This window comes from Dermacentor albipictus, chromosome 8, assembly GCF_038994185.2.
Source record: "Dermacentor albipictus isolate Rhodes 1998 colony chromosome 8, USDA_Dalb.pri_finalv2, whole genome shotgun sequence".
Classification (NCBI taxonomy): Eukaryota; Metazoa; Arthropoda; class Arachnida; order Ixodida; family Ixodidae; genus Dermacentor; species Dermacentor albipictus.
The window spans coordinates 119356674-119370372 of record NC_091828.1 but is presented as its reverse complement, the minus strand read 5'-3'; the positions used below and the strand labels follow the sequence as shown (position 1 = coordinate 119370372).

At 51.3% G+C, this 13699-nt stretch overlaps 2 protein-coding genes and 1 long non-coding RNA gene across 3 annotated transcripts in view; 1 reads left to right on the top strand and 2 right to left on the bottom strand.

Moving 5' to 3' along the window:
- The window catches only part of LOC139049088 (uncharacterized), a 49889-nt gene extending 43953 nt beyond the window's left edge, over window positions 1-5936 (bottom strand). The window contains exon 1 of the long non-coding RNA XR_011508114.1: window positions 5773-5936. This is a non-coding gene — a long non-coding RNA (uncharacterized lncRNA). The remainder of the gene's footprint in view (window positions 1-5772) is intronic.
- On the top strand, window positions 2413-5851 carry LOC139049084 (uncharacterized). The gene is made up of 2 exons (XM_070524295.1): window positions 2413-3098; window positions 3767-5851. The coding sequence occupies exons 1-2, from the start codon at window positions 2626-2628 to the stop codon at window positions 5379-5381; spliced, it is 2088 nt and encodes a 695-aa protein (XP_070380396.1). The 5' UTR covers window positions 2413-2625; the 3' UTR covers window positions 5382-5851.
- Window positions 5937-9587: 3651 nt separating the features above from the next.
- LOC139049078 (uncharacterized) lies at window positions 9588-13049 on the bottom strand. The gene is made up of 2 exons (XM_070524288.1): window positions 12316-13049; window positions 9588-11623 (listed from the first exon to the last, which is right to left on the bottom strand). The coding sequence occupies exons 1-2, from the start codon at window positions 12786-12788 to the stop codon at window positions 10009-10011; spliced, it is 2088 nt and encodes a 695-aa protein (XP_070380389.1). The 5' UTR covers window positions 12789-13049; the 3' UTR covers window positions 9588-10008.
- Window positions 13050-13699: the final 650 nt, after the last annotated feature.

Genomic DNA, 13699 nt, shown 5'->3' with positions numbered 1-13699 from the left:
TCCCTCGTAGCTTGCCCTCTCAGTTTGCTCCTTTTGATGGCGGGGATCGCGCTGTGTCGCAATTCAAACACCATGATATAAGGATTCGCGATTATCGCAATCGCATGCCCGCGAGCAGCAATCAAAAGCAAATATCATTACGCCGGCGCGAGCAAAAAATTAAAAAAGAAGGTAGACGTCTAGATCAACAAATGATGACACGTTGTTACTGCGAATTGTTTTTAATCGGAAAATATTCATTCGCAGGGAATACTTAAGTTCTTGTTCGTGGTTGGGTGGCGCATTCGCGGAGCGTGTCCATGTGGCACGTACTCCTCTCGTCGCCGACGACCGTGACACTGGCAGAGTGCCGAAGACGCGCTTCCACGCGGAAAAACGCATGCTACACGTGTGCCACAGTGACGCGGCTCAACCTCTGAGGACTAAATACAGCCGCTTCGGCTCTGTTCCATCCCTTAAGATCCAGTTTGAACTGGATTTTAGGCGGCTAGGGAGCATAGCGCGCCATCCTCCGTGGTACCAGTAGGAAAATGCAAATCAGAAGCACGTGCTTTTCCAGGGATAAAAGAAGTACGCGTATACACGAAAAATTGCTGCACGACTGGCCACTCGAGGAACTTTGCGTGTATCTGTGGGCTGCTCCCATGCTTCGAAAAAACGTTTTCGTGTAGCCCGTGTTGACAACAGAAAGCTATATCAAGAATTTTTCCTGCTGCCCTACAATGTTCGCATTGGCACTATTAATCTAATCATCATACTATTCGAGATGTTGATTATTCATCATCATTATCAGCAGCAGCAGCATGGTTAGACCCACTGCAGGGCAAAGGCCTCTCCCATACTTTTCCAACTACCCTGGTCATGTACCAATTGTGGCCATCTGTCCCTGCAAACTTCTTAATCTCATCCGCCCACCTAACTTTCTGCGGCCCCCTGCTATGCTTCCCTTCCCTTGGAATCCAGTCCGTAACCCTTAAAGACCATCGGTTATCTTCCCTCCTCATTACACGCCCTGCCCGTGCGTATTTCTTTTACTTGATTTTAACTAAGATGTCATTAACTCGCGTTTGTTCCCTCACCCAATCTGCTCTTTATTTATCCCTTAATGTTGCACCCATCATTCTTCTTTCCATAGCTCGTTGCGTCGTCCTCAATTTATGTAGAAACCTTTTCGTAAGCCTCCAGGCTTCTGCCCCGTACGTGAGCACTGGTAAGAGACAGCTGTTGAGGGATAATGGCAACCTGCTGTTCACGATCTGAGAATGCCTGCCAAACGCACCCCAGCCCATTCTTATTCTTCTGAATATTCTTCCCAAATTCTTCCCTATCCAGGTCTCTTAATACTTCCTGTAAACACGCTGTGAACGGCATTGGAGAGATCGCATCTCTCTGCCTGACGCCTTTCTTTATTGGGATTTTATTGCTTTCTTTATGGAGGACTACGGTGGCTGTGGAGCGGCTATATATACCTTGCAGTATTTTTACATACGGCTCGTCTACACCCTGATTCCGTAATTCCATCATGACTGCTGAGGTTTCGACTGAATCAAGCGCTTTCTCGTAATCAATGAAAGCTATATATAAGGGTTGGTTATATTCCGCACATTTCTTTATCACTTGATTGATAGTATGAATACGGTCTATTGTTGGGTAGCCTTTACGGAATCCTGCCTGGTTCGTTGGTTGACAGAAGTCTAAGGTGTTCCTGATTCTATTTGCGTTTACCTTAGTAAATAGTTTGCAGGCAACGGACAGTAAGCTGATCGGTCTATAATCTTTCAGGTCTTTGGCGTCCCCTTTCTTACGGATTAGGATTATGTTAGCGTTCTTCCAAGATTCCGGTGCGCTCGAGGTCATGAGGCATTGCGTATACAGGGCGGCCAGTTTCTCTAGAACAATCTGCCCACCATCCTTCAGCAAGTCTGCTGTTACCTGATCCTCCCCAGCTGCCTTCCCCCTTTGCATAGCTCCCAATTCTTTCTTTACTTCTTCCGGCGTTACTTATGGGATGTCTAATTCCTCTAGACTATTCTCTCTTCCATTACAGTCGTGGCTGTCACCAGTACTGTATAAATCTCTGTATTTATTATTAATGAATAATAATGATGTAATTAGGTGGTAGGCAAGAACTAATCTGAGTATTTCCAAGCGACGGCAAACAACGTTACCTCGGCTCTGTCCAGCTACGTGGCATTTGAATATTTTTAACGTTAAGCTCAAGTTTCGCGGGACACCCGGTATAAGCAACGTGCATGGTTGAAATGAAAGAACTCAAGATGGTCGCCAGCACGCAGGCGCATTGACAGGGAAAAAATCTTGCTTATGATTGTGCCACTTGAATTCGTGGCCGCAGCAATCTGAGGCTTGGACAGTATCCGTATCTGTTTACAAAAGGCTAAAAAACCAATCCCGCGCGCAGCCATAACCGCTGTGATCGCGCGGCATGCGTCAGCTGTCGGCACCTATCTGTGCGACGCCAAAACCTGGCAGAGGTATATCAGCCCATGCTTACGTACTGCGAAAGGGTGCATAAGAACTAGTGAAAGGCGCAGAGCTGTTCATTTCTCGAACATCGCGTAGCGGTGCAGACACCTTTTAGACGCAGCCACCGCCCCCGGCAACGCCATGGACAACAGCGTACCCGCCGCTCTGGAACAGCTGGATCCCGGTGAACTAGATCTTCGGTTCCCGGGTTTAGACGTAAACATCCCTTGCACTGCGGAAGCCGGTGCCGACGAAGGCGGCCCCATTCCAGTGTTCTGCTGTCACCTTCTCGAACGGCTCTCCGCCTGGAATCGCTTCCTCTGGCACGTCGGCTTGCAGGCGCGAGAACTCCGGGCACCCGGAAAACTGTCCCTGGTGCGGGTGGTCCACATGAGCGGCGGCGGTGACCTCCGGCAGACAGAACGCCGTCGCGACGCACGGCTTCTCTTCCAGGTCCTCTTGCAGCGGCACTGCTGCGTCGTGAGCGTTGACCTCGACGAAGCCATGTGCGAGGGCAGCGGGCTCGGCGAGTACCGAGAACGGGTCGTCTCGGCGCTTCAGCGAAGCACGAGCCTGCAGGCGTTGACCTTCGACGTCCTCTTTTGCGACTGCAGGTACGCGTGATTCTTCATCACTGGCTCTCGCGGGGGTATGGCTGAGATTTCACTGTAGCGTTTTAGCTTCGCGCGATACGTTAGCAATCAAAGCAGTACAGATGCCGAAGCGGTTCCGGTGACAGCTATAGTCTGACCGCTGGTCAAGCGTGAGCGCGATACCTTAGGTCCACTGCGCATGTGTCCACTCTCCTCGCCACCGCGGTAGACATGTCCACAGATCTATGCTTTAGAAGACAACCACATTGTGCCTAGCTTATGTGCCGAGGTAAATTAACGGATTGAGGGTTTAGGATATTAAGGGGTTCGGCACCATTAACACTGCGTCCCCTTCTGGTGAAACGAACGGCTGACCTCGGAAGTAACGATGTCTTGTCCTCGCCGTGCGATGACTGATTTTTCCGTTCATTACCAGCTGTGATGGCAGAGAGCAAGTAGGTATAGCACAAATCGGATCGAAGCGGGCGGTGTGGGCCGTTGTCCCGCTATCGCGACAACCAGTCGCAGCCTGCGGTACAGTTTGTGCAAACAGAGCAGTCTTGCTTGTATATTTTAGGCACCTGTATAGATTAAACGCACGTTTCCTTTTTTTATTCGCGAATCATCTGTAGCGTTCAGTGGATTCTTTACGAGAGGAGCTTTGACCAAGTTGCCGCCTTTCTGTACAGATGGATTCGAGAGGAGATGTTCGGTGCAATAGCCAAGCTGACGAACCTGCAAGAACTCGTGTTCTCGGGCACCGGCGCAGCAACCCCGGTCCTGCTAGACGCGATCTGTACGCTCCTCCTGGACACGACGAGTCTCGCCACCCTCTCGATGTCGCGACTCGTATTCGACGCCGAAGACAGGTGGCGCCTCGTCGACGCCCTCACGAGCAACGTCACCGTCGAGAACCTGTCCTTGCACGGCAGCATCGTGCACTCGTATCTCCCGGACGGAAGGTCGAGGTTCTCCATTTTCCTGGTCGAAAGCATTCGCCTGAGATCTCTGAGCCTGGAAGGCGACAACTCGGATCCTGACAAAACGTTCGAAGACCTAATGTGCACGATCCCGCCGCTGGTCGCTCGCGGCATCCTCCGCAAGCTCAAACTTGCCGGATTCCTCCTTAGCCCCGACTGCGTGCGCCAGCTCGCCGAACTCGTGGCTCGGAAGGAAGGGCAGCTCGAACACCTCGACATCGGCGGCTGCCACTGGAGGGCGGAGCCGTCGCCTCGGTCTTCGATCGACGCCGGAACGATGGACTACGAAGAAGCGGGTCCCTCCTCCCTGAAACCCGCCTGTCCCTGGCACGACGTGTTAGACGACGCCGCGCGTGTCCGACTCCCGTTTCTCCGGCTCAGCTTCGCGGGACTCGAGCCGGAGAACCTCGCAACTCTCTTCAACACTGCCGCCACTGTCGAGTTCCTCGGGACCATCTCGCTCAGAGACGTGGCGCTGGGCCAACTAAAGGAGGTGTGCAGAGTCGTCCGGGAAACCGGCATGGGCAACCGAGTCTGCATAGAAGGCGTGTACCTGGTCGACTCGGCGTCGCTAAGTATGCTAAAAGAGTTTCCGGAAGCGTTGCGTCACGTGGTCATCACTTCACTCGGCGAGCCGAGGCAGGAGGTGTTTCAAAACATGGTACGCCTGGCCTGTACCTGGTACCAGCTGACCGCGCTGCACCTCCTCCTTACACAGAAAGTCGTCTGCCACGCCACGACCATTCGCATGTTGAGCAAGTACGTTAGCGTCGCCACCGCGCTGAAAGAGTTCGCGCTGACAGGTTGTCACCGGCCAGACCTCAGTGCTTGTCTTCGAGCAGCGACGAGGCCTCACAGCGTTCTTCTCGAAGCCATCTTCGAGAACGTGGGCATCCAAGCGCTGCGAATCGAAAAGCTCCGTCTGGGCAGGGCCAACCTGCGCTTCGTGGCCAACGAGGTGGTCGCCAGCGAGACGCTGTGCGAGGTCTCCCTCGCGTCCTCGGACCAACTTGAGAACCAACAGTTCGTTGACTTCATCGCGGCAGACCTCAGCGAGAACAGGACCATCTTGCGTCTGCGAGTGTTGGAGTCTGCGGACGGAGAACCGCAGGAAGGGAGGTTCGCGGTCGAAGACGTCCTCGGTCGCAACATGGGATACGTCACGTGCGCGGCGCATTTCGTCGTCTTCAGCGCTCACTTGAGGCGCTGTGAGGAAGCCTTCGAGACTTGCTCCTGCAGTCCAGCCCTGGTCGAGAAAGTCGAGGACCTCGCGCACGTGGACGCTGCCGAGGCGACGCGCATGGTTCGAAGCATTCTGGAATAGTCTCGAGCCATGCGATGGAACTTTATGGGTGTTTTTAGTAAGAGCTGCGAGCAGTAAGACAGAAAAGCATATCGATGTTCTCTGCCGCTATACGTGCAAACATCATTTCATCATTTACCATTTGGTTGTCTTGTTGAGCGTGTACGTGTCTGAGTTCGCGTCTGTACATTGGCCCTTTCCTCGAGAGGTTCGTTGTGTTGCCCGCCCTGGTCTGAGACGTTTAGAACCTCGGTGCTCTTCGTTTATGTGAACGGTGCGTTCCTACGCAGACAAGTGCCTTGAATTTGGAGTCAGTATTATCTTTTAGTCTCACATGCGTCTTTGTTTTTTTATCACTGTTGCACATGTTCATCGGTATTACCGGTACGCATATTCTTGTACCCCCGCACACCTCATTTTAACTTTGACAGTGTCTCGGATTGAAAAAAAAAAAGAATCCTTGAAATAAATGCACTCACTGCTCTTGTTAAGGTGTCTTTGGTACAGTTCATTTTCAAATTAAGGTAAGACAGCGTGCAGCTAGAAGCAACGTACAACTTACGCGAAATGCGCTGTGCTCAGCGATCCAAAAGCAACGATCAGATCGACAACATGGCTGCCGGCGCATTTTGCCCCAAATGCAGTAACGAGGCGTCACAAGGTCCCTCGCTTTCATCGTATACCGTAATGCACGATAATGATGATGATTTATAGGCTTCTCCTTTATAATGGGGCGCTGACAATGTCACCCCGCCTGCTCGATTTAATGAGGTGCGTTACAGATGTTTTTTCACTCTAGAACATTAGTGGACATCTTCTTAATCCTTTTCATTCCCCTATCTACCTCGTAGCGTTACCTATGCCTGTAACAGATGTGGTCGTACCAATCTCCCCCTTACCTTCTTTTTTTTTTTTTGTCTCTTCGTCTCGGTGTTCCCACCATCTTCGGGTGGCACAAAAAGCGCCGACAGCCATGCGCTCCCGGTATCGCATTTGGATCGGAAATTCGGAACGGAGGTTCACCGCGTAAAATCGCTTAAGGCAACAAAACGCTGAACGGAAAATATAATTCTATAGCATTACCACGCACGGTAAAATTCCATAGGTCACGAATAATACTTGCTTGAAAAACGAATTCAGTGTACCCTCCAGCGTAGAACGTGATTTTACTTTTCATCGTTTCCACGAGCAAATTATTAGACAGCTATACGAAGTGCAGATGATAGTTTTATCGGATGTGTGAATTCGTAAACTTATTTACAAGTTATCGGCCAGACACCCCAAGCTAAGTAAGGGAAAGCGGACCAATCACAGACGCCACACCACCCTCTTCATCCGGTCATCGATTTTCAGTGCACTGGGTCGGCCCCATCGAATCCCTCTCCGCTTGAGCCGTGCTCCTCGTCTCTTGTAAGCCAATTAGATAAGACAAGCTGCTCATTGTAGGCAATGTTATTCGTTTTTAAAGCAAACAAAATTGACCTCCTATAAACGAGAGAAGGCTTTGATTGGTCTCCTTAAACAACCTTGCGGGCTACAGCCCGATGCTTGCGTCGGCGGTTACGCAAATTTGACGTCAGGAGATTGGAATAACAACATATTGGAATAGTTTTACGTTCTAGGGCCCTGGGTAGATCCTTCTGGTCAATAATTGACACATCTAAGTGCTCCGCGTAAAGCATGTAATTTATTATAAGGTTTTAAAAATCCACATCGCTGCCGATCGCAGCATACTGCTCGGCGGAATTTTAAGCCGCCCGTACCCATATGACGGAAATCTCCCGTATGACGTCAGTGGGACGAGCTATCCGATTGGCTGACCAGGGCGCGTGATGGACAATTTTTCCAAGTTTATGGCAAACAATTGATGTTCGTAATAGTAGGAATGTTAGTTAATTTGTTTTTTTTTAAAAAAGAAAGTAACCTAAAGAGAATGCACAAGAACAATTTTTTAGTACGCTTAAGCACTTCCGGCACACAGCAAGCGTCGTCTGCTTGTATTACAACGTGCTCCATTTTGACGAGAGCTCCGCGGTCAGAGTCGGTCTGTCTTTTCGCGAGCGCTATGATTTGACTTTGTTGTGTTGTGGACTGCAAACGTAGCGAGTGGCTATATGTCAAGCTGCGACGTCATGTCCCTCTGCAAGCCAGTAGACGAGCTGACTGGCTGCAGCGCATCGGACTGCCGCTATCCGATCGGCGCCAGGATTTGCGTGATTGCGACCGTACTTTACACCGGAACATTACTAACGCAATAGCGTTTCGCGACTCCGGTATTAGGGTACACGCAAGCGCAAGGGGACAGGGCCTGGCTGTGTCCCCTTGCGTGATGTTTCAGGGGATGAACAGAAGCGCAAATGTGAGTGGTCTGCATGGTGCAGCCAACTGGTGGCATAGAGCTCAACCACACACAGTAGCAGTAACAAAATGTATTCTTCTTTGCTGGTGTAAAATTTCGCAGGATTGTAATCGTTAACAGGTTGTTTTTTGTAAATGTCTAAAATGTTTTACACTTGGGTAGAGCAATATTAACTGTTTCTTTGGCTGGTTGAGCTCTGCGCCAACGGGTGGCTGGACCGTGGAGACCGATCAAGCAGCTCACGTACGTCTACGCTAAAGTTCCTTCATCAACTTGAGTTTATGCCTCCGCCGGTCCGTCGAAACGTTCAGCTCATGTGTGAGTACCGGAATACGAGACACGTTCGGCGCTACGACAGAATGCTCGCAACGCACGCTGCTTCGATATCTCTCGCTTGGGGTCGACGGCCAAGCGGCTAGCGGAGAGGTTTCGCGCGGGCGGGGGCGGGCTCCAAAACGACCGGAAGTGGACGATGTGACGTCGCATCGTGACGCAGAACCAGTGAAGGCGGCGCGTAGCCCCGATGGCTCGGCGAACGAGTTGAGGAGGAAAAGCATGGCTAGGGAGGAGAGTAACTTGTAATCGCTTGTAGCTCCCTTAATACGTAACGCTTCACTTAAATTATGGTGTGAATGTTCTACTTAAGCTGTAACCTACTCGTCTAGAAAATTTGTCCGAACCGTTTCAGGGCCCCTTTAGGCATACCCGTGGCAAACTGTGAGACCGAACGATCGTTTTCCAAGTTGTCGCTGATAAAAACTCGCCTTCGCTCGAGCCTGCTTGACGACAAGGTGAACTCGCTTGCTATCATGTCCATTGAAAGTGACCTCCTCCGCGATCTATCCTTCGAACAGACTATATCTGATTTCGCCAAAGCGAAGGCGCGAAAAATGCAATTTTAAAAGAGGATTGTTTGCGCTATACATGAATAGTCCTAAGTTCGTCGTGTCGCCTCCTAGCCCCCACGTTGCCAATGAAACGTTGAGCAGTGTAATTCAAGATTCGCAAATCTTCGTTGTTAGTCTTCTGTTCGTTCTTCTTGTTATTTTTATCGTGCTTATAAAGAACTGTATTTTTGTTGTTTTTAATAGTCGCACCTGTCGTCTTTGCTTGACACACCTCTAACGAAAATATTTTAAAGCAATGTCTTGTAATAGCAGTTGGTAATTTTCATCGGTATTATAGTGCATTTTTATGGTGTTTGTGCTGCCTTAAGTATTGTATATATCTATTGCATATTAATAGAGTAACGTGTATAACGATTACTGCAGTCTGATGCTTGAATTTCAATAAAGAATGTTTTGCATACAAACATGCGTCTCCTCACGGGATTGAACTAAGTCATGCAAACAAAGCCTAGCTTCAGAAGGATCGACATCTGAGCTGTGTTGTCTTTTCTACGTTCTTGTTCGTCTTGAGTGCACTAAACTTTTCCTTGAAGCTAGCTTTTGCCGAAAACAGAATGCAGATTAATCACAAAGTTAACATATGTGCTGGCGTTTACAATAGCACGCGTTTCAAGCAAGCTTTTTGTTATCCCTATAATTATAATAACCCCGTTGACCGCACTACGTTCTTCTTTAATTTGGGGGAATTAAAATGAAACATGGCATATTTTCAATAGCGTAGCCGGTGACGGGGAGGGGGGTTCAGTATAGGGAAAGTGGGCCTGCATGTGCATTAGCCCAGGGCCCCATTTTTCTTAATCCGGCCTTGGCAGCCATGTTGTCTGATCATTGCGTTTGGATCGCTGAGCACTACGCCTTTCACGAAAGTAGTACGTTGCTTCCAGATGCTTCATGTTCCTCACGAAAAGCTGCCCGCTGGCTACCTTACTTTGAAAATAAACTGTACGAGAGACGCGTTAATAAGAGCACTCAGTGCATTTATTTCAAGGATTTTTTTTTTAATCCGAGACATGGTCAAAGCTGAAATGAAGAATAGGCGAACCGGTAATAGCGATGAACATGCGAAACAGTGATTAAAAAAGACAGATACATATGAGACTAAAATACAATACCGATGGCAAATTCAAGGCACTTGTCTGCGTAGTAACGCAGCGTTCGCGTTACCGATGAGTACCGACGTTCTGAGCGTCTCAGTCCAGAGCTGGCAACACACAACGAACCACTCGAGAATAGTGACTATGTATCAACGAGGACTTAGACAATTAATGATGTAAATGACGTTTGAACGTATTGCAGCAGAGAACATCGGTGTCCTTTTTTGTCTTACTACTCGCGGCTCTTGCTAAAAACACCCATAAAGTTCCTTCGCACGGGTTCGCGACTATTCCAGAATGCTTCGGATCATGCGCGTCGCCTCGAGATCGTCCACGTGCGCGAGGTCCTGGACTTTCTCGACCAGGGCTGGACTGCAGAGGGCGGCCACGAAGGCTTCCTCACAGCGGCTCAAGCGAGTGTCGAAGACGACGAAGTGCGCCGCGCACGTGAGGTATCCCATGTTGCGACCGAGGACGTCTTCGACCGCGATCCTCGCTTCCTGCGGTTCTCCGTCCGCAGCCTCCAACACTCGCAGACGCAAGATGGTCCTGTTCTCGCAGAGCTCTGCCGAGATGAAGTCAACGAACTCTTCGTTCTCGAGTTCGTCCGAGGACGCGAAGGAGACTTCGCACAGCGTCTCGCTGGCAACAACCTGTTTGGCCAGGAAGCGCATGTTGGCCCTGCCCAGACGGAGCCTTTCGATTCGCAGCGTTTGGATGCCCACGTTCTCGAAGATGGCTTGGAGAAGAGCGCTGTGAGGCCTCGTCGCTGCTCGAAGACAAGGACTGAGGTCTGGCCGCTGACAACCTGTCAGCGCGAACTCTCTCAGCGCTGTGGCGACGCTCACGCACTCGCTCAACGAGCGAATGGTGGCGGCGTGGAGGACGACTTTCTGTGTCAGGAAGAGGTGCAGCGCAGTCAGCTGGTACCAGCTGCACGCCAGGCGGACCGTCTTTTGGAACACCTCCAGTCTCGGCTCGCTGAGTGAAGTGATGGCCACGTGACGCAACGATTCCGGAAACTCTTTGAGCGCACTTAGCGACGCCGAGTCGACGAGGTGTACGCCTTCTATGCGGACTCGGTCGCCCATGCCGGTTTCCCGGACGACTCGGCACACCTCCTTCAGTTGGCCCAGCGCCACGTCCCTGAGCGAGATGGTCCCCAGGAACTCGACGGTGGCGGCAGTGTTGAAGAGAGGTGCGAGGTTCTCCGGCTCGAGTCCCGCGAAGCTGAGCCGGAGAAACGAGAGTGGGACCTGCGCGGCGTCGTCGAACACGTCGTGCCAGGGACAGACGGGTTTCGAGGAGGAGGGACCCGCTTCTTCGCAGTCCATCGATCCGGCGTCGATCGGAGACCGAGGCAACGACTCCGCTCTCCAGTGGCAGCCGCCGATGTCGAGGTGTTCGAGGAGCCCTTCTTTCCGAGCCACGAGTACGGCGAGCAGGCTCGCGCAGTCGGCGTTTAGGAGGAAGCCGGAAAGTTTGAACTTACGGAGGATGCCGCGAACGACGAGCGGCGGGATCGTGCACATTAGGTCATCGAACGTTTTGGCAGGATCCAATTTGTCGCCTTGCAGGCTCAAAGATCTCAGCCGCATGCTTCCGACCAGGAAAATGGAGAACCTGGACCTTCCGTTCGGGAGATAAGAGTGCACGACGCTGCCGTGCAAGGACAGGTTCTCGACGGTGACGTTGCTCGTGAGGGCGTCGATGAGGCGCCACCTGTCTTCCGCGTCGAATACGAGTCGCGACATCGATAGTGTGGCGAGACTCGTCGTGTTCAGCAGGAGCGTACAGATCGCGTCTGGCAGGACCGGGGGTGCTGCGCCGGTGCCCGAGACAACGAGTTCTTGCAGGTTCGTCAGCTTGGCTATTGCACGGAACATCTCCTCTCGAATCCATCTGTGCAGAAAGGCGGCAACTTGGTCAAAGCTCCTCTCGTAAAGAATCCATTGAACGCAACAGATGATTCGCGACAAAAAAAAACGTGCGTGTAATCAATATAGATGCTTAAAATAGACAAGCAAGAAAGCCCTGCGCGTTTGTGCGTGCTGTACCGCAGGCAGCGAGTGGTTGTGGCGATTGCATGTCAACGTCCCACACCGTCCGCTTCGATCCGATTTGTGCTATATACTTGCTCGCTGCCATCACAGCGGGTAATCAACGGAAAAATCAGTCATCGCACGGCGAGGACAAGACATCGTTACTTCTGAGGTCGGTCGTTCGTTTCGCTAGAAGGTCCCCTTCTAGCGAAACTACCACCTACCGCAGTGGTAATGATGCCCTACCCCTTAACATCCTGAATCCTCAATCCATTAATTTACCTCGGCACACAAGCTCGGCATGCAGTGGTTGCCTTCTAAAGCGTAGACCTGTGCACATGCATCCACCGCAATGGCGAGGAGAGGGTACACATGCGCAGTGGACCTAAAGTATCGCGCTCACGCTTGACCAGCAGTCAGACTAGAGCTGTCACCGGAACCGCTTCGGCATCTGTACTGCGTTGATTGCTAACGTATCGCGCGAAGCTAAAACACTACAGTGAAATCCCAACCATACCCCAGCAAGAGCCAGTGACGAAGAATCACGCGTACCTGTAGTCGCAAAAGAGGATGTCGAAGGTCAACGCCTGCAGGCTCGTGCTTCGCTGAAGCGCCGAGACGACCCGTTCTCGGTACTCGCCGAGCCCGCTGCCCTCGCACATGGCTTCGTCGAGGTCAACGCTCACGACGCAGCGGTGCCGCTGCAAGAGGACCTGGAAGAGAAGCCGCGCGTCGCGACGGCGTTCTGTTTGCCAGAGGCCACCGCCGTCGTTCATGTGGACCACCCGCACCAGGGACAGTTTTCCGGGTGCCCGGAGTTCTCGCAGCTGCAAGCCGACGTGCCAGAGGAAGCGATTCCAGGCGGACAGCCGTTCGAGAAGGTGACAGCAGGACACTGGAATGTGGCCCTCGTCTTCGGCACCGGCTTCAGCGGTGCAAGGAACGTTTACGTCTAAACCCGGGAAGCGAAGATCTAGTTCATCGGGATCCAGCTCTTCCAGAGCGGCGGGTACGCTGTGGTCCATGCCGTGGCCGGAGGCGGTGGCCGTGTCTAAAAGGTGTTTGCGCCGCTACGCGATGTTCTACAAATGAACCGTTCTGCGCCTTTCACTAGTGCTTACGCACCCTGCCGCAGTACGGGAGCACGGGCCGGTATACCTCTTCCAGGTCCTGGCGTCGCACAGATAGGTACGGACTGCTGACGCCTACCGCGCGATCACAGCGGGTATGGTATGCGCGCGGGATCGCTTTTTGAGCCTTTTATAAACAGATATGGATACTGTCCAAGCCTCAGATTGCTGCGGCCACGAATTGAAGTGGCACGACCATAAACAAGTTTTTTTTTTTGTTCTGCCAATGCGCCTGCGTGCTAGCGACCATCGTGAGTTCATTCATTTCAACCGTGCACGTTGCCTATACCGGGTGTCCCACGCAACTTTAGCCCAACTTTTAAAATATTCAAATGCCGCGTAGCTGGACAGAACTGAGGTAACGTTGTTTGCCGTCGCTTGGAGATACTCAGATAAGTTCTTGCCTACCACCTAATTACATAATTAGTATTCATCAATTAATCATCATGTCAAATATTATGATGATTAGATTAATAGTATCAATGAGGAAATTGTAGGGCAGCATGAAAAATTCCCGATACAGCTTTCTGTTGCTTAATACAGGCTACACAAAAGTGTTTTTCAGAGCATGGGAGAAACACGCAAAAGTCCTCGAGCGGCCAGACGTACAGCAATTTTTCGTTTACCCGCCGTGGTTGCTCAGTGGCTATGGTGTTGGGCTGCTAAGCGAAAACATCCGCGTACTTAGATTTAGGTGCACGTTAAAGAACCCCAGGTGGTTGAAATTTCCGGAGTCCTCCGCTACGGCGTGCCTCATACTCGGAAAGTGGTTTTGGCGCGTAAAACCCCATAATATTTAATTTTTC